The 21,298-nt window shown below is 55.6% G+C and overlaps 1 protein-coding gene and 1 long non-coding RNA gene across 3 annotated transcripts; one reads left to right on the top strand and one right to left on the bottom strand.

Moving 5' to 3' along the window:
- Positions 1 to 4,359: 4,359 nt before the first annotated feature.
- On the bottom strand, positions 4,360 to 9,078 carry LOC140625798 (uncharacterized). Its single transcript, XR_012025106.1, has 3 exons — positions 8,752 to 9,078; positions 7,510 to 7,583; positions 4,360 to 4,525 (listed from the first exon to the last, which is right to left on the bottom strand). It is a non-coding gene; the product is annotated as an uncharacterized lncRNA (long non-coding RNA).
- Positions 9,079 to 9,311: 233 nt separating this feature from the next.
- Positions 9,312 to 18,323, top strand: SLC11A1 (solute carrier family 11 member 1). Of its 2 annotated transcripts, XM_072813368.1 has the most exons (15): positions 9,312 to 9,450; positions 10,231 to 10,364; positions 11,117 to 11,239; positions 11,535 to 11,654; positions 12,442 to 12,548; positions 12,974 to 13,044; positions 13,381 to 13,448; positions 13,592 to 13,747; positions 14,415 to 14,573; positions 15,676 to 15,765; positions 15,897 to 16,016; positions 16,459 to 16,608; positions 17,047 to 17,120; positions 17,531 to 17,684; positions 17,828 to 18,323. In XM_072813368.1, exons 1-15 carry the CDS (start codon positions 9,444 to 9,446, stop codon positions 17,936 to 17,938), a joined length of 1,644 nt encoding a protein of 547 aa, XP_072669469.1. In that variant the 5' UTR covers positions 9,312 to 9,443; the 3' UTR covers positions 17,939 to 18,323. The 2 variants fall into 2 exon arrangements, with proteins under 2 accessions (XP_072669469.1, XP_072669470.1); XM_072813369.1 differs by lacking the exons at positions 11,117 to 11,239; positions 11,535 to 11,654.
- The last annotated feature ends 2,975 nt before the right edge of the window (positions 18,324 to 21,298 follow it).

The raw sequence follows: 21,298 nt of genomic DNA, 5'->3' as shown, positions 1-21,298 counted from the left end.
CATCAGCGAATCTCGGGCTTCTTCTGAGGCGGTATCATCAAATCCCTGTATCATCAGTATCCCTATAACATCAATATCCTTATATCATCAATATCCCTATTTGACAGAGAAGAAAATAGAGGCATGGAAAAGGTTAAGTAAGTAGCTTAGAGGCTTAGTACTTAGGGAACGGGAGTCGGACCAGAGCCAAAACTCACGCTTAGTCACCAGGTTAGTAGGGACGGAGGGGCGAGGCTTCTGGGCACTCAGAATCCTTCTGGATGCCACTAATAGAATGAATTACCCTGCTTCCACCTCCCCATCCCCCCACCCAAGAAAAAGAGCAGGGCTTGGGGGCGATCTGGATGACCAGCGGCCTCGCTCTTCACCTCTGAAGCCTCCCAAAACACCCGGCTCTCCAGCTGTCCACACACCACCTCCTTTTTTCCCCTGACACACAGGAACCCCCAAACTGCGTGCAAGGTCCCCAGTTAATGACTCCCTGAGAACAAAGGAGAGGCAAGGGATCATGGGGTCCTTTAAGCTCCTCCTTATACAATGTCAGTACAGCCAATGGCTTGTTTCTGCACAGGGCTGGCCACAGCTCATGGCAAATATTAGACAACCCCCTCCAGGACAGCTGGCAAGGGGGGTGCAGTCTCCATCCCTCCATCTAGGCACTCATGGGCAGGCATCTTCCAGCTGAGGGACCCCCCCCCACCAAGAAGCTCTACCCGTGATGACGGTGGCTGTGACTCCAGACTCAAGGTAGCAAGGCCCATGAGTTCTCCCCTGAGTTGAGCCTTAAAGAATTTTTAACAAGTTCTTTTATTGTCCCCAGTCCTTATTTCAAAAGAAATTCGTGTTCACTAGAGAAATCTGAACCAAAAGAAGAAAGTGAAATCACCCCAATTTCTCAACCTAGAGGTTTTTTGGCAAATATCCTCTTTACTCTTTTTGATGTGTAAAAGTGGCCTGTGTTCCTTTAGCATGTACTCTGTCAAGGAGTTTTTGGACACGACCTTTTTTTTTTATTCTTGTAGTTGAGGTACAGCATTATATTAGCTTCATGTTAAGCACTTGTTTTAAATTCTTTTTTTTTTTTTTAAGTAATATCTACACCCAAGGTGGGGCTCAAACTCCTGACCCCAAGATTGGGAGTCACATGCTCTTCTGACTGACCCAGCCAGGCGCCCCCACGTCAAGCGCTTTTATGTAAGACGTTTGATCTGGTCTTTAAAATTCCAAGGGAACTTTTTTTAAAACAAAAATGAGACCATACAGTAATACATGCTCATTAACTGATAATTACATACTTAATTATGTTCCTTAAAAGTTTTAAACATTCCAGATAAAGCTGGAAACTTCTGGCCCCAATCTTCTCATGTTTTGTGACATTTTCCCCCTGTATTAAAGCTGGCTTTCTTTCGTTTAACAATATATTTTGAAAGAGTTCCATGGCATTACACAGTCTTCTATTTTTGATGGATCTACCATAATTTTTTTTCAAAGATTTTATTTATTTATTCATGAGAGACACACAGAGAGGGGCAGAGACACAGGCAAAGGGAGAAGCAGGATCCCTGTGGATCCACCCGACTCGATCCCAGGACCCCAGATCACGACCTGAACTGAAGGCAGATGCTCAACCACTGAGCCACCCAGGTGTCCCCCTACCATAATTTTTTTAGAGATTTATTTATCTATTTGAGAGAGAGAACACGAGCAGAGGGTGGGAGGAAGGGGCAAAGGGAGAGGGGGAGAGAGAATCCTCAAGCTGACTCCCCACAGTGCGCAGAGCCAGTCTCGGGGCTCGATCCCAGGTCCCTGAGATCATGGCCTGAGCCGAAATCAAGAGTCGGTCACTTAACCTACTGAGCCACCCAGGCGCCCCTAACTAGACACGTAGGATTTTTATTAATGATCAGCTAAAGCATTCCAGGCAGAGAAAGTGGTGTGAATGAAGAGTAGAAGTAGGAAGGCAATGTGTATTTATGGTCTAGAGCAGTGCTGTGCCCCAGAACTTTCTGCAATGATGGGAATGTTCTGTATTTGTAATATCTCACACAATAGCCGTTAGCCTTTTGTGGCCACTGAGCACAAGAAATGTGGTTAATATGAGTGAGGAACTAGACTTTGCTTTAATTTTGGTTTCAATTTGACCAAATGTGGCCCCCAGCTGCCGTACTGGACGGCAACAGCTCTAGAGGGTAAGGTGTCTCCATCCAACCTGACACTCAGCTCAACAAATACCAGGTCCCTTCCACGTGCCAGGAACGTTCTGGTCAGTGGGAGATCAGCAGTGACAGGACAAAAGCTCCCGTCCTCATGATGCTTACAGGTGGCATGGGGAGACAGATAAACACAAGAAGTAATTTCATATGTGCAGTTTTGGAGATTTATGGGGTGGAAAAATAAGGCCAAGTCTTGGGTAGAAAGTGACTCAGAGTTGGAGGGTTGAGGGTGGAGACTTCAGAGAGGGCCTTCCTGGCGTCTCGGGTGAGCTGGGACCTGAATGAATGACAAGGGGTCGGACCTGTGGAGAGCTGTGGGAAAAGCACTCCAGGCAGAGGGAACCGCAGGACGAGGGCTCCTGAGCATGGCCCGCTGCAGTCAGAGGGCCAGGAAGGCTGGAGCACAATAGGGCAGGAGAGGTGGGGGGACAGAGTGCTCAGTCATCGTGAGGTAGACGGGCCCGGGTGGCAGAGGGCTCCCCTCCCGGGCAAGTTCACTTCATCTGTGCAGAACTGAAACCCAAGGGCTCAGCCCAGTGCACCCAGAACACTCCCGCAGGGCTCCTGAGAGTCCCCTCCAGTCCCCAATGCTCAGGCAGGAAGGAGGCCAGTGACATCTGACCCACTGACATCCTTCCTCTGCTGAGCTCCCTTGTGTCCAGCGACTCACGAAGGAGCCCACTGCCCCCGCCCCGTGACATCCATTGCAAAACGGGTTCGTTTTTCCATCTTATCATTTGCCCCCCAGAACTTCGATGACCCCTTCCTCTCGCTCCCTCGCCCCAAGGCGTATATGTCTCTGGGCGGAGAAGAACCAAGCACTGAGCACTTACGAGGCTCCAAGCACTGGGCTAGGATCTGGGGGTGCCGTGGGAGCATCAGGGCCACCCCGATCCGCGTGGCCCACACTCAGCCTGGACCCAGACCACAGGAAGCGCTGAGAAGGAAACACATACCTGGGACAGTGGTGTGTAACGTGCACGGGACCAGGCGTGAGAGCCCGGGGTGGAGGGCAGTGGGCAACAAACGACAATATTATTACTGAGCGAGTGCTAGGTAGCACGTGTTGTTTTGATCCCTCTACACACGGTAATTTGTGAGATTCTCACAACAGCCGTGTGAGGGTGGATCTAGTCTTGTGCCCATTTTACAGATGCAGGAAAGTTAAGGCCAAGACCATGCACTGGCTGGTGGCAGAGCCAGGATTTGGGCCCAGAGATCTGGCTCGAGTACGTGTGCAAATTCACTCTGATACACAGATCAGATGTGACTCTCTAGACACAGATCTCAGTAGAGAGAAGAGGTATCTTCCTGCCGCAGATACTCCCATAGTAGGCTGGGCTGTACCCCGTCCTTCCCCTTCCCCGAGCTCCCAGAAACTGCCCATCCCCTCCCCGCTCTCCCGGACAGCAGCCTCACTCCTGCGGCACATGGCAAGGGCGTTGCGCTGAGGGAGCCCACAGCCCAATTCTGGAGAAATCAAGGAGGGCTTCCTGGAAGAGGTCACCCCAGTGCTGCCTCCTGAGGGACACAAGGCTGTTTGCCAGACAAAGGGTGTCAAGGGTGCTTGTGGAGGAAGCAGCATGTGCAGAGTCCCAGAGGTGAGAGGGAGGGAGCCCTGAATGTTCTAGCTGCCGAATCCAAAGGCTTGGGTGGGCAAGTCTGGGAACCAAACCACCAGAGGCAGCAACGTTTGCAGCAGAAAACGCATCTCGGGTTCCGAAGGACTGGCGGTGGCTGCGGACTAAGGAAGCCCATTTATAGGAGCAACCATCAGGGCACCCGGGGGCGGGGGGGGGGGGGGCTCAGTGGTTGCGTGTCTGCCTTTGGCTCGGGTTGTGATCCCGGGGTCCTGAGGTCGAGTCCTGCTTGGAGGGAGCCTGCTTCTCCCTCTGCCTATGTCTCTTCTCTGCCTCTCTCTCTGTGTGTCTCTCATGAATAAATAAAACCTTAGAAATTAAAAAAAAAAAAAAGTGGCGGGCAGGGAGCAGCCAGCTGCAGAGTGCTAGGTGCATTTCTTGGGCTTCACAAACACTCTTTGGGGTGAGTACTTTTATTATCACCACTTTCCAGGCAAGGAAACTGAGGGCCTAAGGAACTTACCTGAGTCACAGAGCTAGTAAAAGTAAGATTCAAACCCAGGCCATTTAATTCCAGAAGCTCTGTTTTATTTTTTTTGTTTTTTTGTTTTTTTGGGTTTTTTGCTTTTCGTTTTGTTTTTAATCGACGTTATTGAGGTGTAATATCCATTCAATAAAACCCATCCTTTTCTTCCACTTTAAATATTGAGATCACTGCAGATTCCCACATATCTGTAGGAAAAAAATATAGAGAGATCTCATGTACACTTTGCCCACCTCCCAACAGTGCTAACATCTTGCAGACTCGTTATACAATATTACAGCCAGGACTTTTTTTCTCCCACTTTTTGGGAGGTGCCAAGATATATATAAAATTTACCCTTTAACCCTCTTTAGGTGTATAATTCAGTGATATTAAGGCTATTCACACTGTTGTGCAACCATCGCCATCATCCATTTCCGGAACATTGCTAGTGTCCTAGATTAAACTCTAAACCCATTGAAGAGGAACTGCTCCTTCTCCCTTCCCCTAGCTCCTGGAAATCATCGTTTTACTTTTTGTCTCTATATGTCTATGCTGAGTACTCATGTAAATGGACTCTTACTTGTCCTTTTGTGTCTGGCTTATTTTACCTAGCATAATGTTTTCAAAACTTATCCATGTTATAGTATGTACCAGACTTTCCTTTTTATTTTTATTTTTTTAACTTTTTAATAATATTTTATTTACTTATTTGACAGAGAGAGGAGAGAGCAAGCCAATGGGTATGGTGGAGGGTAGAGAGAGGGGTGAGGGTGTCTATGGGAGGGTAACTTGAAGGATCCTTTTGGTGTTAGAACTGTTCAAGTATCTTGACCTTGGTGGTGGACCCACAAACCTACACACGTGATAAAATTGTATAGGACTTCACACATACACACACATACAGACACACACACACACACAGATGAGTAGAAATAAAACAGGAAATCTGAAAATGATCAGTGGATTATGTCAATGTCAGTATCCTGGTTGTATTGAAACTAGGGGTTTAGGGGCATCTGGGTGGCTCAGTCGATTGAGCAACTATCTTCGGCTCAGGTTGTGTTCCCAGGGTCACAACCTGAACTGAAGCTAGATGCCATACCCACTGGCGGCCGTTAATCTGACTTTCACTTCCAAAACTTTGTCATTGCAAATATGTTCTGTAAATGGAACAATATATTTGTAACCTTCTGAGACAAACTTTTTTTCACTCAGCATGATTTCCTGGAGATTCATCCAAGTAATTGTAGCAATGGTTCGTTTCTTTTATTGTGGAGCTGTAATCCATGGTCTGTACAGCCATTAGTTTAACCATTCTCCTGTCAAAGGACATTTGGGCTAATTCTAATCTTTATCACAAATAACACTGGAGGGACGCCTGGGTGGCTCAGCGGTTGAGCGCCTGCCTTCGGCTCAGGGTATGATCCCAGAGTCCCGGGATCGAGTCCCACATCAGGCTCCTTCCATGGAGCCTGCTTCTCCCTCTGCCTATGTCTCTGCCTCTCTCTCTGTGTCTCTCATTAATAAATAAATAAAATCTTTTTTAAAATAACACTGCAACTTATATACAGATTTTTGTGTGTATGTTCACACCTATGTTCAAACCTATGTTGGTTTTAGTTTCTCTGGGATAAATGCCCAGGAGTATGTTCTACAGTTTAGATACACCATAGTTTGATTAACCATTCCCCTAGTAAAAGACAATGTGGGTTGCTTCCGTTGGGCTATTACAAATAAAGCTGCTATAAGAATTTGTGTGCAGATTTCTGTGTGAACATGAACCATTTCTCTGGGAAAAAATGCCCGACAGTGCAGTTGCTAGATCATATGGTAAGTTGCATTTTTATTTTTTTAAGAAATCCCCTAACTATGTCCAGAGTGGCTGTAGCATTTTACCTTCAAATGAGGGATCTAGTTTCTCCACATCATTGTCAATATTTGGTATTGTGACTGTTTCGTTTTTCTTTTAGCCAGTCCAATAGGAGTGTAGCAATATCTCATTATGATTCTAATTTGCAGTTCCCTGATGGCTAATGGCGCTGAACATCTTTCCCTGAGTTTGTTTGCCATCTGTACATCCTATTTGGTGAAATGTCTGTTCATGATTTTTGCCCATTTCTAACTGAATTGCTTGGTTTTTCACTGTTAAGTAAGTAGGAAGAGATTTTTCTCTTTGTCAGATATGTGGTTTGCAAATATTTTCTCTGAGTATTTTTTTAAAGATTTTATTTATTTATTCATGAGAGACACAGAGAGAGAGGGAGGCAGAGACACAAGCAGAGGGAGAAGCAGGCTCCATGCAGGAAGCCCAACGCGGGACTTGATCCTGGGTCTCCAGGGCCTAAGGCAGGCGCTAAACCACTGAGCCACCCAGGGATCCCCCTTCTCTGAGTATTTAGTTTGTCTTTTCATCCTCTTAAAAGGACCCTGCACAGAGCAAACGCTGGTAATTTTGTTGAGGCCCAATTTATTCATTTTTTTCCTTTATGGATCATGCTTTTGGTGTTGAGTCTAAGTCTTTGTCTAGTCCTAGATCCTGAAGATTTTCTCCAACTTTTATCTTAAAATTTTTAGTTTTATATCTACTTTTAAGTCTGTAATCCATTTTGAGGAAATTTCTTCATGAAAGCTCACCCTAAACCCACAGGGTTTAGGATTCAGCGGCAGTTCCAGGCCCAAGGGGACTGCCATGGAGATTTCTGGAGCTCTACCTCAGTAGCTCCTCACTTGCTGATAATTCTGCCAGGAAACTCTGCTCTTAACTATCACACTGCACTGCCTCTTCCATAAGGTAGAGGTTGGGCAGGTATTGATCAGTTATTAATCAGTTATCCTTGCTGAGTCTACCCTAGTGTTCTCCAGAGAAACAGAACCAACAGAAAAATATAGATGATAGTGTGCCTGGGTGGCTCAGTGGTTGAGCGTCTACCCTCAGCTCAGGTCCCCATTGAGTCCCATGTTGGGTTCCCAGCAGAGGAGCCTGCCTCTCCCTCTGCCTGTGTCTCTGCCTCTTTCCCTGTGTTTCCCATGAATAAATAAAATCTTAAAAAAGAAAGAAAAGAAAGAAAGAAAGGAAGGAAGAAAATAAAGATGGATAGATAGAAAGATACTAAAGACTTGGTTCACATGAGTATGGAGACTGAGGAGTCCCAAGATCTGCAGGCTGGAGACCCAGGTACACTGACGGTACCTGCAATTCCAGTCTGAGTCCGAAGGCCCGAGAATCAGGAGAGTCAATGGTCTAAGTTCCAGTCCAAGGCAAGCCTGAGGGCAAGAGAAGTTCTCAGTTCAAAGACAGGCAGAGAGAGTGAACACTGCCTTACTCAGCCCTTCGTTCCATTCAGTGGGTTGGATGAGGCCCACCCTCATTGGGAAGAGAAATCTGCTTTACTCAGCCCGTAGATTCCAAAGTTAATCTCCTCCAGAAATACCCTCGCCGACACACCCTGAATATCTGACCAAGTGTCAGTGCACACTGTGACCCTGTCAAGTTGACAATAAAAGTAACCATCACAACATCCTACCCCAGCCCCAACCCCAGCCATCCCCTACAAGCCCAGATAGTGATTGGGAAATTTGAGACTGTGCAGCTCATTGAGCAATAGGATTGCACAGTGACAAACGATGACGTTCCTCTCTCCTCTATGAATGACCTATCATTCACTCTTCCTCCCATACCCCCACCTCTCCATCCCCTCCAACCTCCCCCATCCTTGAGGAGCCAGGAAATTGGTTGCCAAAGCCTCCCACCCGACTCCCAAGCTTTGGCTAAAGTGTTTGACATGACATGGGGATCCATCATGTCCTAGTTCAGGTCTGGGCCTGAGAGGTTGGCCCTGTTTTCTCTGGATCCTGAGATCTCAGACCTTGGAGCTGGAAACCCCAAAGATTGGTTTTGAATTTTCTTGGCAGAAAAAGAAGGCCACAGGAGAGAGGACAGGAGTGGGCACGGGAAGGAGAAGGCCCTAAGGGAGTTAAGTGGTGGGGGCACACGACAGGCAAGGAGAAGCAGTCGGGACCTGGAGAGTCTTACCCGCCACCCCCCCCCCCATTCATCCAGAGCTTACAGATGATAACCCTCAAGTGGAAGCCAGCCTAAAGGAATCTTTTGTTTAGATTACACAGTATTTTCAATGTTTTTAGCCTACGATTCAAAAAGCATATGTTGCATAAAACTCAAAACTTTCCAATATTCTTGACAAATCAGAAGATGTGGTGACAGTGGGCACACCTTCCCCCATGACAATTGGCTAGAACTCTGGAGGCACTGCCCTGTTCAGGCAGTGTCCCTTGTGTAGCTACAGTCACCACCACTCCCTGTTACCCGCCGCCCCCCGACCCCCAACAATGAGGCTCAGCACCATTTCTCATTTAACACTGAACCACCAGCACTGGTTTTCTTACTCCCTACCTGTCTTGTAGGTTATCTTACCTGCTTGGCCTTCTTGGGCATCTAGTTTTAACCTCTCAGCTAGTCTGAGCCCTTCATGTAACAGAAGAAACAAGTTTAGAGAAAGGGCTGGCCTGGTGACAATCTTAAGTGAGTCAGTGGCAGGATCGGGACCAGAATTCCAGCGCCACGTTCTTCTGAGGCTCTCTCTGGCCCGAGTCATCAATGCACGTCCCTGTGGCACTGCCTGACGGTCTTCCCCTCTGAGGCACTCAAGGGGAAACTGAGGCTTGGTAGCCATCAGGACTCCCATTGCCAGGAACTCCAGACTGAAGTGAAGGGCCTGACTGCTTGTGTGGGGCGGGTGGGGGGGGCAGCCATGTGATCTGGACATGAACGCCCAAGTAGCAGGAAATGTCTTGAAATCAGAGCTGGCTTGGGAGACACAGAATATACGGCGCCTGGCAGGAGGCCAAAAGTGTTGTGGGCCCCAGGCCAGGAGGGGAACGAAAGTTCCTGCATTTTGGTCAACTAGACTCTTCCGCCAGAGCTGGCCACTTCTGCCTTTGGAAAGTGTTTCACAATGTATATGAGGACAGCTGAGATCAGCTGAGGATGGCTAGGAGGGCGTGAGCTTGCCCGCTGGCGCGCACCGGCACTCAGAGGGGAAGCATGTGCTGAGTAGCTGCCAGCATCCCACTCACACGCAGACGGTGCCGGAGCCTGCCGTCCTCATGACAGGTGAGTAGTCCCTCCAGGGTCAGAGTCTGGGAGCGGGGGTGGCGGGAGGCGGGGAGAGTCAGGGAGGCAAAGGGGCCCCCGAAACCCCCGTGGGTGTCCTGTCTTGACCCAAACTCTGGACACCAGCCTGGGCCTGGGCTCCTTGCATCCCCAAGGGCATAGCATCCTCTTTGTGCGTTTGGAGCTTACCTGGCTGATGCAGGAGCAAGAGCGAGGCCACGGGGCTGGCACACTGGCATCAGCATGCGCCCCTCAGAGCCCAGTGTCCCCCTCTGCAGCCTTTGTAGCGGGAGAGCTCTGGATTTGGGAATCTCTGTGCCCACATGGAAGGAGAGTAACTTGAGAAGCTCTATTTCTACACATCTTCTGAGACATTTGGTCGGTCAGGGCGCCTGGGGGGCTCAGTTGGGGAAGTGTCGACTCTTGATTTCAGCTCAGGTCATGATCTCAAGACTGTGAGACTGAGCCCCAGATTGGGTGCTGAATGCGGAGTCTGCTTGAGATTCTCTCCCCTTCCTCTCCCTCTATCCCTCCTCATGCTCTCTCTCATTATCTCATAAATAAATAAATAAATAAATAAATAAATAAATAAATATCTTGAAACATTCGTTTGAAGGGTGGAGGTGATAGGCCCACGATGGGAGTCAAGGGGCCCTGTTCATGTGAGCCTTAATTTCCCCACTTGGCCAGAAGGCTGTAGGAGAGGGAACAGATGGCTTTTGCCCTGGGCCACCAGAAAGGAACCAGTCACTAACCAAGCCTCATTGGGGCCCTTTGCAGGTGACAAGGACCCCCAAAGTCTAAGCAGGCCCAACTATGGCTCCATCTCCCACCCACCCAGCTCAGAGCCACAGCAAGAACCTCTCAGAACAACCTACCTGAGTGAGAAGATCCCCATCCCGGACACAGAACCGGTAGGAATGCTGGAAACCTCCTGGAGTCCTTCAGGATTGACAGGATGCTGTGGGCTCTCACAGGCGGGGGGCAAGAGGTCTCCTGAAGACCATGGCCAGTCCCTTCCAGGTCTGAGCAGCAGTAACTGACAGCGGCACCTGCCCTTTCCTGCTTCTGTCTTTAGTTCTTAGCTGGGGCAGCGGGGTGCGGGGGTGGGGGAAGGCTTATTTTTTTGTCTAAAAATTATCATGTGGCTTTCTGAATGAACCCCAGCTTTCTTATAGACAGAAAGGGTCCTGGGGCGAGTTCAGGTTGGAGCCTCGAGGATTTGGGGCCAGGCCAAGTCTTGGAATGGGATGGAGGGAGACCCTAGGCTCAGCGGACTCCAGAGAGGAGACACTGTGGCCTGAGAAGGGACTGGGGAAGAACGACCAGGACCAGGGGAACTTGATCCCAGGAAAGACCCCCTTTGGGTTCTGAGGATCTGCTGAGTCAGGGTAAGCTTGAGGCCAACTAGTCAGGTGCAGGCGGGTTGCCAAATTGGATAGATCCAGAAAGCAGACGGATCCACTATGACTCAGCAAATCCTGCTGCTTCCTCCCTCTCAGCCGCCCCCCCCCCTCCGCCAATCCCTAGGGGTGGCAGCTCCGGGCTTGGGGAACGGAATGAGTGCAGGGCTGGCCGCCTGGGCTGAGGAGCCCATAGGGCTGCAGCAGGGAGCGCGCCAAGGCCCACTGCTCCCAGCACCTCCTCGCTTCACTCCCACCCACAGGGCACATTCAGCCTGAGGAAGCTGTGGGCCTTCACCGGGCCTGGCTTCCTCATGAGCATCGCTTTCCTGGACCCAGGAAACATCGAGTCAGATCTTCAGGCTGGCGCCGTGGCTGGATTCAAAGTGATTGAGTGGGGGCACCACGGGGAGGGCGGAGGAGACCCCCTAGCTTGCCATATTTCCCCAGGGTGGGCCACATGGCTGGGGTTGGGGGGAGCAGGCGTCAGGTTCAAATGGGCCAGAAACGGGTCCCCAGGGCTGCCCTACCAGGGTGCAGGGTGCATGGGTTTGCTGGTCTCGCTCTGGCTCCCCTACTCTCTCCCCAAGGGGCGTCCTCCGTCAGAGGGCACGGGAGCAGCCTCGGGTGTCAGGCCGCACCCCCACCTCCCTACTGAAGGCCTCCCCTGCCTTCTCACAGCTGCTCTGGGTGCTGCTATGGGCCACGGTGCTGGGCTTGCTCTGCCAGCGCCTGGCTGCCCGGCTGGGTGTGGTGACAGGCAAGGACTTGGGCGAGATCTGTCATCTCTACTACCCTAAGGTGAGCTCGGGGGCCTGCACAGGGAGCACTCACAGGCCCCCCACACCCCAAACAGCCATGTACAGCTTCCACGATCAAATAAATACACCATCTCAAGTGGGGCAGCCCAAGTCCATTTGATAGATGGGAAGACTGAGGCTCAAACTACCAGTCACAGACCAAGAGGGATGTTAGAGTTACCTGCTCGTTTTATAGGAGGGGACGTTAAAACCCCGGGGAAGTGACTTGCCCAAGGTGCAGCATGGGTAGGCATTGGCTTGGGATGGTCATTGGCTGGGGTGGACACTGGCGACTCGGCTGCTGTCAGCGTCCAGCAGGAAAACGGAAACCATGGCACAAGGGACTTCAAAGGTGTTTAATGCAGGGATGAGGTCACAAAGGTGCTGGAAGAGCTGGGGGAGCCAGGGAAGGGATGTTACCCGGAGATCAGAGAGCTGCTGGGCAGCAGCCCAAGAGCCGTCATCTGCTGCCAAGTTTCTGGAAGCATGGCCACCGCCGTCCAAACCGCCACCAGTACCGCGGGAGCCCAGGCTGCCCGGTGCCCTTGCTGGCACCACTGCCAGAAACACCACTAGAAGTAGGGGGGAAAATGACATTTCCCCGCCTTTCAATCTGCCTTAATTGTTTCCTACAAACCCCAAGTGGAAGCCAGCTGGCGAGGCCGGCACATGTAGTTTGCAGGCCTCCAGCCCAACAGGGGAGTGCCGGGAATGGAAAGCCATCAGGCACCAACAAGTAACAAGGACAAGTGGGCCAGCTTTGGTGAAGGGTGACCTCCTCCCCGCAGGTGCCCCGCACCCTCCTCTGGCTGACCATCGAGCTAGCCATCGTGGGCTCGGACATGCAGGAGGTCATCGGCACGGCCATCGCGTTCAGCCTGCTGTCAGCCGGCCGGTATTGCCCCAGGGGCCCCAGCGCTGGCGTCCAGGGCCTTGTACCTCCCAGTCCCTTTCACCTTGCAGGCTCCTCCCACTTAGAGCTGCTGTGCTGTGTTGCCGGTGGCAAGCATCTGAGACAGGCTGAAATTGTAGAGTGACTTGTGGAAAGTCACAGAGATGCAAGTGGCCACACAGGCTTCAGGACTGCAGCCCCCAGCTCAGGGCCTCGGGGGTCATGCCTCCCCACCTGCTTGGCCCTTCCTAGCGTTTTGTGCCATTTCCCCATATCCAGCGCCCCTGTCCATTGGCTGCCTGGGGCCAGTTGGGTCCCTGCTTCCAGGAGGCCAGACTCCACAGTGTCGTCCCCCCACCCCCCGCCCCAGGGTGGGAGTCCGGGATCCCTGGCCCAGGCTGGGCTGACCCTCGTCCCTCCGGTTTCAGAATCCCACTCTGGGGTGGCGTCCTCATCACCATCGTGGACACCTTCTTCTTCCTCTTCCTTGACAACTACGGTGGGTGTGCCCCTCACCTCGGAGGGCCCTGGGTTGGGGGAGCCAGTGAACCTAAAAACCACACTCTGCTGGACCCAGAGAGGGAGAGCAAGGCTCCGGGCCCCCTGGCTCTGGCTGCGCGGCCTTGAGCAAGTTCCTTGGGCTTCTGTTTCTTCGTCTACACCACGGGGATGCTCCTAGCACAGATGCTGGGGCTGTGGCCAGGATCCACGCAGGAATATATGTTCAGCGCTTGGCACCGAGCCGGGCACAAAGCACTAGAGATATTGGCCACTAACCGGCTCGTGCTACAATTTTTGTTGTTGTTGCTACTGTGACCTTTTTGCTTCCCCCTAGGGTTGCGGAAGCTGGAAGCCTTTTTCGGAATCCTTATTACAATTATGGCCTTGACCTTCGGCTACGAGGTGGGAGGCCCAGGCCGGCAACACCCCGCACCGAGGCGGTTCCTCTGTGCCCCTCGTAGCGGAGCCCCCTAGCGCCCAGGGGCGGAGTGCCCCCTCCCCCTCCCCCCTCCCCCCCTCAGCCTGACGAGGCCTCTCCCCTACAGTACGTGGTGGCACGTCCCGCCCAGGTAGCGCTTCTCCAGGGCCTGCTCCTGCCCTCGTGCCCCGGCTGCGGCCGGCCGGAGCTGCTGCAGGCCGTGGGCATCGTCGGCGCCATCATCATGCCCCACAACATCTACCTGCACTCGGCCCTGGTCAAGGTGAGCAGGGACCGAAGGGGAGGGCGAGATGCCCTTGCCCCGCCCCCCCCACCTCCAAACCGGGCGCCCCACCCCGTTGGCTCCTGCCTTCCTGATTTTAGGCGGGAAGTGAATCATTCTCTATTTATTCAACATGTAGCAAGAGAGCGGCTACTGTGTGCTGGGAGCGGGGGTCAGTGATGACGAGGGCAGACAGGTCATCCGCCTTTCTAGGGCTTGTATTCTAGAGGAGGAGACAGACCATGAGCAAGTAAACAGGTAAAGGAAAGAATTATAGATTGTGAAAGGTGCTTTGAAGGAAGGAAACACAGAAGTATGATAGAGAATGACTAAGCAGGAGCTCCTTTAGAAAAGGAAGCCGGGAAAGGCCCAAGGGGGTAAGCTTTGAGACATGAAAGATGGGAAGGAAGATCAGGGGAGAAGATATTCCAAGCAGGGCGGATGGCAAGTGCAAGGGCCCTGAGGCAGTTAATTTCTGAAATTAACTGGGCACTCACTGGGGGGGGGCAGGAGGAGGGTCAGCTGACCAAGGCCTGTCCCAAAGCACCACGGAGAGGGCTTTAGAAAGAACTGGGGTCTGAAGAAAACATAGGGAGAAGTGTGAGGGTAGAAAACTGTGAGGGAGCTCGGAGGAACGTTGGCTCTTCCCCCCCTCTGACCTTCATAGTCTCGAGAGATAGACCGGTCCCGCCGGCCGGACATCCGAGAAGCCAACATGTACTTCCTGATTGAGGCCAGCATCGCCCTGTCTGTCTCCTTCTTCATCAATCTCTTTGTTGTAGCGGTGTTCGGGCAGGCCTTCTACCAGCAAACCAACGAGGCTGCGGTGAGACCCACATCCCCACACAGCCACAGCTGCCCCCCTCGCACCCCCCCCACGCTCTACAGGCTCTGTGGGAGCCCCCAGGCAGCACATCTAAGCCCTTTGATGTCTGTCCTGCAGATCTGGCCCTGGTAGGGGAGGGCATGCGTGACCTGGCCTCTGGCTGAGACCCCTTCCCCACTCTGCTGGGGAGTCACGGCAGCCTCCACCCCCCTCACAGGCTCCTAGAGAGTCAGACCCACCCCAGGGGCTGCAAGGCACAGACACCCAGAGGAGGTGATGGGGGAGGGAGGAGCGGAGTCTTGGAGGACCTAGCATTCCAGCTGTACCTTGAAGGGGGGCCAGGATTTGTCCAGCAAACTGCGCGGAGGGCATTCTGGGAGCAGGTGCCTGCCTGCCTGAGCCAGAGCGCACACTTGGGGATGTGCAGGCGGCTCTTTTCTTCCCTGAGTCCGCTCTCCTGATAATCTTCACTGTTAGCAGATAAACCATCACTCATTCAGCAAAGATTTACCGACTATGTGTTTTGGGTCAGGCAGTGCCTGGACCCTGGGGATACAGCAGCCAAGGATGCAAAGCTGCTCCCTGGCCCCCTGGGGTTTGGGACCTGTGCCTGTCTCCTTTCTGAGCAGGTGTCTGTCACGGGGCTCTAACAACTGCCAGCCAGGGGTGGGTGCTTCCTGGATGCTGAGCACTGCGGCGGGGAGGACTGGCCAAGCCTCGGGGGCCACAGGCACTGCCACTGCCTTGCTGTGCGGCCCTAAAGACCAGGCGGGTCTGGGAGCTGTGGTTAAGTGGGGCCGGTGAAGGGAGAGGAGGCCGTGGGGCAGCCTGAGTCCCTGCCGGCCAGCTGTGTCTGGGGTAATGCCAGGCCCTGACAAGCCCCGCGGAACACCGGAGACCCGGTTCCCGCGGGAATTCTTCCCCAATCTGAGCCGTTGGCGGCCAATTCACATTACGGAGGACACACACTGGTTAGTCGAGCAGACTGTACCCTGTACCGGGCCGGTTCACCGCGGGTCACCGGGCTGGGCCTGGAGGCCTGGGGGCTGGGTTTCTGAGAGCCCACCCTTCCCTCCCCCTCCCCACCCCCCGGTGCCCGCAGTTCAACGTCTGCGCCAACAGCAGCCTCCACGACTACGCCAAGATCTTCCCCAGGAACAACCTTACGGTGGAGGTGGACATCTACCAGGGAGTAAGCGGGCGCGGGCGCGGGGGGCGGGGCGGGGCGGGGCGGGGCGGGCCCGCGGGCTCGGGCCACGCCCACTCGGGGCGGGGCCAGGCCTCACCCCGCCTCGCCTCGCCCCGCCCCGCCCCGCCCCGCAGGGCGTGATGCTGGGCTGCGTCTTCGGGCCCGCGGCGCTCTACATCTGGGCCGTGGGCCTCCTGGCGGCGGGACAGAGCTCCACCATGACCGGCACCTACGCGGGACAGTTTGTGATGGAGGTGGGGTCTGGGCCGGCCGGGGAGGGCCTGGGAGCCCCAGGTCACGGGAGCACCCCCGGGGGCTCAGCCGCCAGCCTCCCTGCTCCTAGGGCGGCCCACAGGGCGCTGCTGGAAGCCCCGCTGCATAGACGAGAAGGCAGATGCGGGGAGGTGAGGCGACCCGCCCAAGGCCGCAGACCCAGCACGAGTAGCAGCCTTCATCCCACAAGTTCTAGTCGCAAGCATTCCGCGGGAGTACAGCCGGGATCCCCCCTCGCCCCCCATTGCTCCTCATCCGTGCTGTCTGCCACTAGGGTCAGAGCTACCCCATTTCAGAGACGGAAAGACAGAGGGTCCCCCCCACCCCCAGTGTGTGAGATGGGCTGAGGGACGCCGGAGGATCCCTCCTCTGGACTCCCCAGGGCTGCACCCCACCACCAAAGTGCCCACCCTCCTCCCCCAGGGCTTCCTGCGGCTGCGGTGGTCACGCTTCGCGCGGGTGCTCCTCACTCGCTCCTGCGCCATCCTGCCCACCGTGCTCGTGGCAGTCTTCAGGGACCTGAAAGACCTGTCAGGTCTCAACGACCTGCTCAACGTGCTGCAGAGCCTGCTGGTGAGCCTGGGGTCCCTAGCACCCTTGCCCCTGCAGAGCTAAGCAGAAACCGCAGGTGTCCCCCATGTGGAGCCTGCCCCCCACCCTTAACACTGGTCTAAGCCCACCTTGCCTCTAAGGCTCTCGCAAGCCCCGCATGACCCACCACTGTCCCCACTGGGCAGATTGGAAAACTGATGAACACAGTCAAGCGACCAGTGGCTGAGCTGGGATTCAAACTCAGGCAGGCTGGGACCAGAGAGCCCCGCAAGGCTTTCTCCTGCTTCGAAGCCACACATCTTTGGAGGGCGTAGAGCTGGAGAAACCGAAGCCCTGAGTGGTTAGAGACTTGCCCAGGGCACACAGGCAGAGGATGACTGGAGCCCTGCTCCCCTCCTCCCTTCCCTGCTGTATTCTGAGGGCAGGGTTCCTCAGCCACGTCCCCCTACTTCTCCCCAGCTTCCCTTTGCGGTGCTGCCTATCCTTACGTTCACCAGCATGCCAGCCCTCATGCAGGAGTTTGCCAATGGCCGGTGAGTACTCCCGTCCCAAGCACTGGACGTGCAAGTCTGCATTTGATCCTCACAACCACCCAGAGGTAGGAATTGCCATTACTATCCAGTTACGCTCATAGAGGTTAAGCAACGTGTGCAAGGGCCACACAACTATCAAGTGTGGGGAACTAGGACTGGGATCTAGAGCCTGAGCTCCTCACTGTCTCATCTCAGATTCTGCTCTTGCCAAATCCTGCCAGTGTGGGGCATGGAGGGCCGGGGGGCGGGCGGGGGGGGGGGGGACAGAAGGGAGCAAGGGGTGTGCTCCAGGTCCCACAGCCCAGAAAAAGTGGCTTTGTGTATCCCCTCACTCTTTGCGGGGGGAGCTCGGGGCAGTGGGGAGAAGGGGGAGGTGCAGCCAGACCTGAGCCTCCCTCCTTGTCTCCCAGGCTGAGCAAGGCCATCACATCCTTCATCATGGCCCTGGTCTGTGCCATCAACCTCTACTTCGTGGTCATCTACCTGCCCAGCCTCCCACACCCTGCCTACTTCATCCTCGTAGCCCTTCTGGCTATAGTCTACCTGGGCCTCACCACCTATCTGGTACTGTAGGGCCAGAGGGTGCCTAGAGGGTGGGGGAGGCAAGGAAAGGAGGCAAGGGATGGAGAGCATTGGGGGAAGGAAATGCTTGGGGGTTTCCCGGGAGGTCTTGCTCTCCCTGGGCCTCACTGCCTCCCCTCCCTCAGGTCTGGACCTGTTTCATTGCCCATGGAGTCACCCTTCTGGCCCACAGCTCCCATCAACACTTCCTGTATGGGCTTCCTGATGTGGAGGAGAAAGGGAAGATCTCTGGGTGAACTCCCACGCAGTGCCCGGCTAGGGGGTGGAATGAGTGGGGCAGACTGGCCTGCTGGGGTGAGTGTGAAGACAGCAAGACCGAGTGGGAGTTTTGAAGGCAGGCCAAGCTGGGTACCATCAGGACCTGCAGCTTCCGAGCTCCAGTGAATGATTAATCTCCAGTCTCGGTGTCCTCACTTGTAGAATGGGGACAACACCAACTGTGCAATGGACATAAAGCATTTTAACACAGTGCCTGACATTTTGAGACTTAAAAATAATAGTAATTCCAAAAATATTTATTGGACCCCTATGGGAGCGACCTGACCGATGGACCCAGTTGGGGGCGAATGAATGCTGTTGAGTGCTCAATAAATGCTAGTTCACTTCTCTTGTCCAAAAGAAGAGCAGGAGAGCAGAAGCTGGGAAAGCGCGACATCCTTGAACCCTTAGAAGCGCTGTGCTCGAATGTTCCTATCAAGCTGGTTTAGCCTCAGACTTTCGGTTCCACCCGCAACCCGCTCTTCAGGCAGTAAAACGGAGGCGCCGTTGCCCCCTCTTCGGGCGCCAGGTCGCGGAACCCAAGAGTCCGTGCCTCGGAGGCGCAATTCATTTGCCATCTCCCCAGGGGAGCGGGCGGCCGGGACTCCCACGCGGCGCACTTAATGCTCCCTCGGCGCTGACTCCCAGCTCCCCCTAGGGGCAGGGACGGTCCCGAGCGCCCTCGCTCCCCGCCGCGGCCTCACCCCTCCCGGCCAAAGAGGAGGAGGAGGCGGGCGCTGGCGCCTCGCGCCCTGGGGCCTCGGAATCCGCCCGGCGAGGCGGGGTGTGGGGGGCGGGGAGGTGGGCGGGGAACCCCTTCGGCCGCTGGGAGCCGCCCGGCACCCCTTCGCTCGGTGCAGAGGTTGCACTTTACAGACGCTCCCTGGGCTGTTTCTAGGCTCCCCCAAGTCCCTCCTCCAAGGCTCTTCGGGTCCCTCGGACCCCAGCCCGGGAGCCGCGGAGAGCGGTGGCGAGAAGGGGCCCCCAGGCGTTGCCCTGGGTTGAGGCTGGGGCGAGCTTTGTGCCTGGAGCACCCCCATGTGCCCGGGGATCTGGCGGGGCAAGCTCCGCGCTCGGGTTGGGGCGCTTGTTTATGAGAAGAATTTCCTCTTTCTTAAAAGGGCAACGATTCGAGTGGGGCCCTTAAGGAGGGACGGGATGGGACAGGTTCTGGCCCAACCAGAGAAGGGGTGGGCGAGGGTGCGGTACCTGAGCCAGAAGGCCGCTGTATCCTCGATCTGGGCTTGGCCCTGGAGAAGGTGGGACCCACGCTCGCGGAAGAGGGGGATGGATGGGGGCCTGGTAAAGGAGAAGGAGGCTTCGTCCGTGCTCCTCTCCAGCTTCCTGGGTGTCCCCTGCCGAACCCCTGCACAGCCTTCTCCAGTCAGTTCACTATTCAGGGGGTGCCATCCTTGTGTTAGACGTGGGGGAAGGAAGCAAAGTCCCCATTAAAGGCGTCAGCCCTGGAGGAGCTCACACTCCAGTAGGGGGAGACGGCTAGTGAGTGACAGCAAATGGGCCTAGGGTGGGAGGACAGAAGCACCCAAGTGCCTGTCAGGCACCCCTGGAAAGGAGCGAGGCCAGGGCCAGAGCAGGTAACTTCTGAGCAGGATTTTGAAAGCTGAATGGGGGAGGGGGAGCAGCCAGGGGAGAATGAACCTGCCAGGAGTGGGGGAGGGGGAGCAGGTGTGTGCAAAACAGACTTGCAGCCTTGTGGGGAGTTCTTGAGTCCTGTGAGCAGGACAGGGGGCCCCAGAGGAAGGAGCAGGCTGGTCATCTGAATAGTTAAGCCTAGCACTGAGAACGTGCGGGTAAGGAAGTAGGGGGACCAAAGGGTCAGCCACGGGGCTACCCTGGGCCTGGGCAAGGGTTAGGGATGAGGTCAGGTCAAGGTCAGTCCCCTGCCGGGCAGGGGCTGCCTCCACCCCCAAGTAGCTCTGGTCCCCCCTGGTCAAGAAGGGGCCTAGCACCTGGATTCTCCCCAAGGGCCTGTGGAGGCCACTGTCCCTTTCGGCGCTGACCGCCCCCCCCCCCCACTTCACTTGCCAGGGTTGGACTCTCACCAACCCCATTTGGTAGATGAGGAAGCTGAGGTGCTGAAGGGGGTCACTTGTCCACAGGGGCTAGTCAGAAGCAGTGGAGCCCTGGTGTTTCTGGAGCCACAGCCCCTCTGATTCCTCCTGGGGTGCCAGGAGAAAAATAAATGAGGGTAAGGTGACGTCCAGTTGCTGGGGCCTAGCAGTTAGGGGGCAGCAGCGCAGTGTGAACACCACCCTCCCCAGGGAGAAGCCCAAAGAATCCCCAGACCCTACAGCACACACACACCCCTCTGTGTCCTCGGATCCCCCCAGACCCTGCAGTGCAGGGCGCCTCACTGCTAACCACCCCGAGGGGCGGGGGGGAGTCCACCTGGAAGGCCTGGGAGCCTGGGAAAGTCTCCCAGGGGAAGAGGCCTGGGAGGGGGCCAGTGTTAGGGATGGGAGGTCTGGGGCCATGGGCAGGGGTGGGCTGCGCCCCTGCCCGGTGCCCTGTGCATTCCTTCTGCTACTCGACTGGGAGGAAGGGGACAGGCGTCCAGGGTCCAGCCTCCAGAGCCGGAGAAACAAAAGGAGAGGACGCTGAGCCGCCCTGCTCAGGCGGGGGCGAGGCCAGGAGTTCACTGGGTCCTCACCACACGTTTCCTTTTGGGGTCAGTGCGAGCCCTGCCACCGGAGATAAAGCTGACACCCCGGCCCGGCCCCGGGGCTCAGCCCAAGGGGAGGGGTCTCGGCTTGGTGGCCCGAACCCCACCTCTACCCTCGCCCGGAAGGCTGGGTCACGTCCTTCACCTCTCGGAGCTCGGTTTCCTTATCTGTAAAATGGGGAGAAGCAGGGGGTGGTTCTGAGGAGTGAACGAGATGGGGGGCGCGGCCGAAGCAGGACACAGACAAGCGCTCGCCACACGTTGCGACGATCACCATTAAACGCAACGCTGGCGGCGGTGGGGGCGCCGGGAAGGGGGGGCCGGAGGAGGCCGCGGGGCTCCGGCGGGGGCGCTGGGCGGGGAGGGGCGGATGGGAGGGGGAGGAGGGGGAGTCCCAGCCCGGGGCCGCCTCCCCTCTGCCCCGTCGCCGGGCACAAAGCTGGCGCGCCTTCGGGCCGGCGCCGCTCTCGTCCGGCCGCCCCGCGCGGGCCTCTCCGCCCCCTCCCGGCCCCTCCCCTGCCCGCCCTCCCCTGCCCTTCCCGCCCGCCCCGGGCCCGGAGGACGTGCGCCGCGCTCGCACCAGGCGGCGGGACGGGACAGGACGCGCCCGCTCCGCCCGCCACCGCGGCCCCGCGGGGGAAGGAAGTGCCGAGGC

This window comes from Canis lupus, chromosome 36 (genome assembly GCF_048164855.1).
Source record: "Canis lupus baileyi chromosome 36, mCanLup2.hap1, whole genome shotgun sequence".
Taxonomy (NCBI): Eukaryota; Metazoa; Chordata; class Mammalia; order Carnivora; family Canidae; genus Canis; species Canis lupus.
The sequence above is the reverse complement of the archived record's forward strand: the minus strand, read 5'-3'. Positions and strand labels throughout refer to the sequence as shown.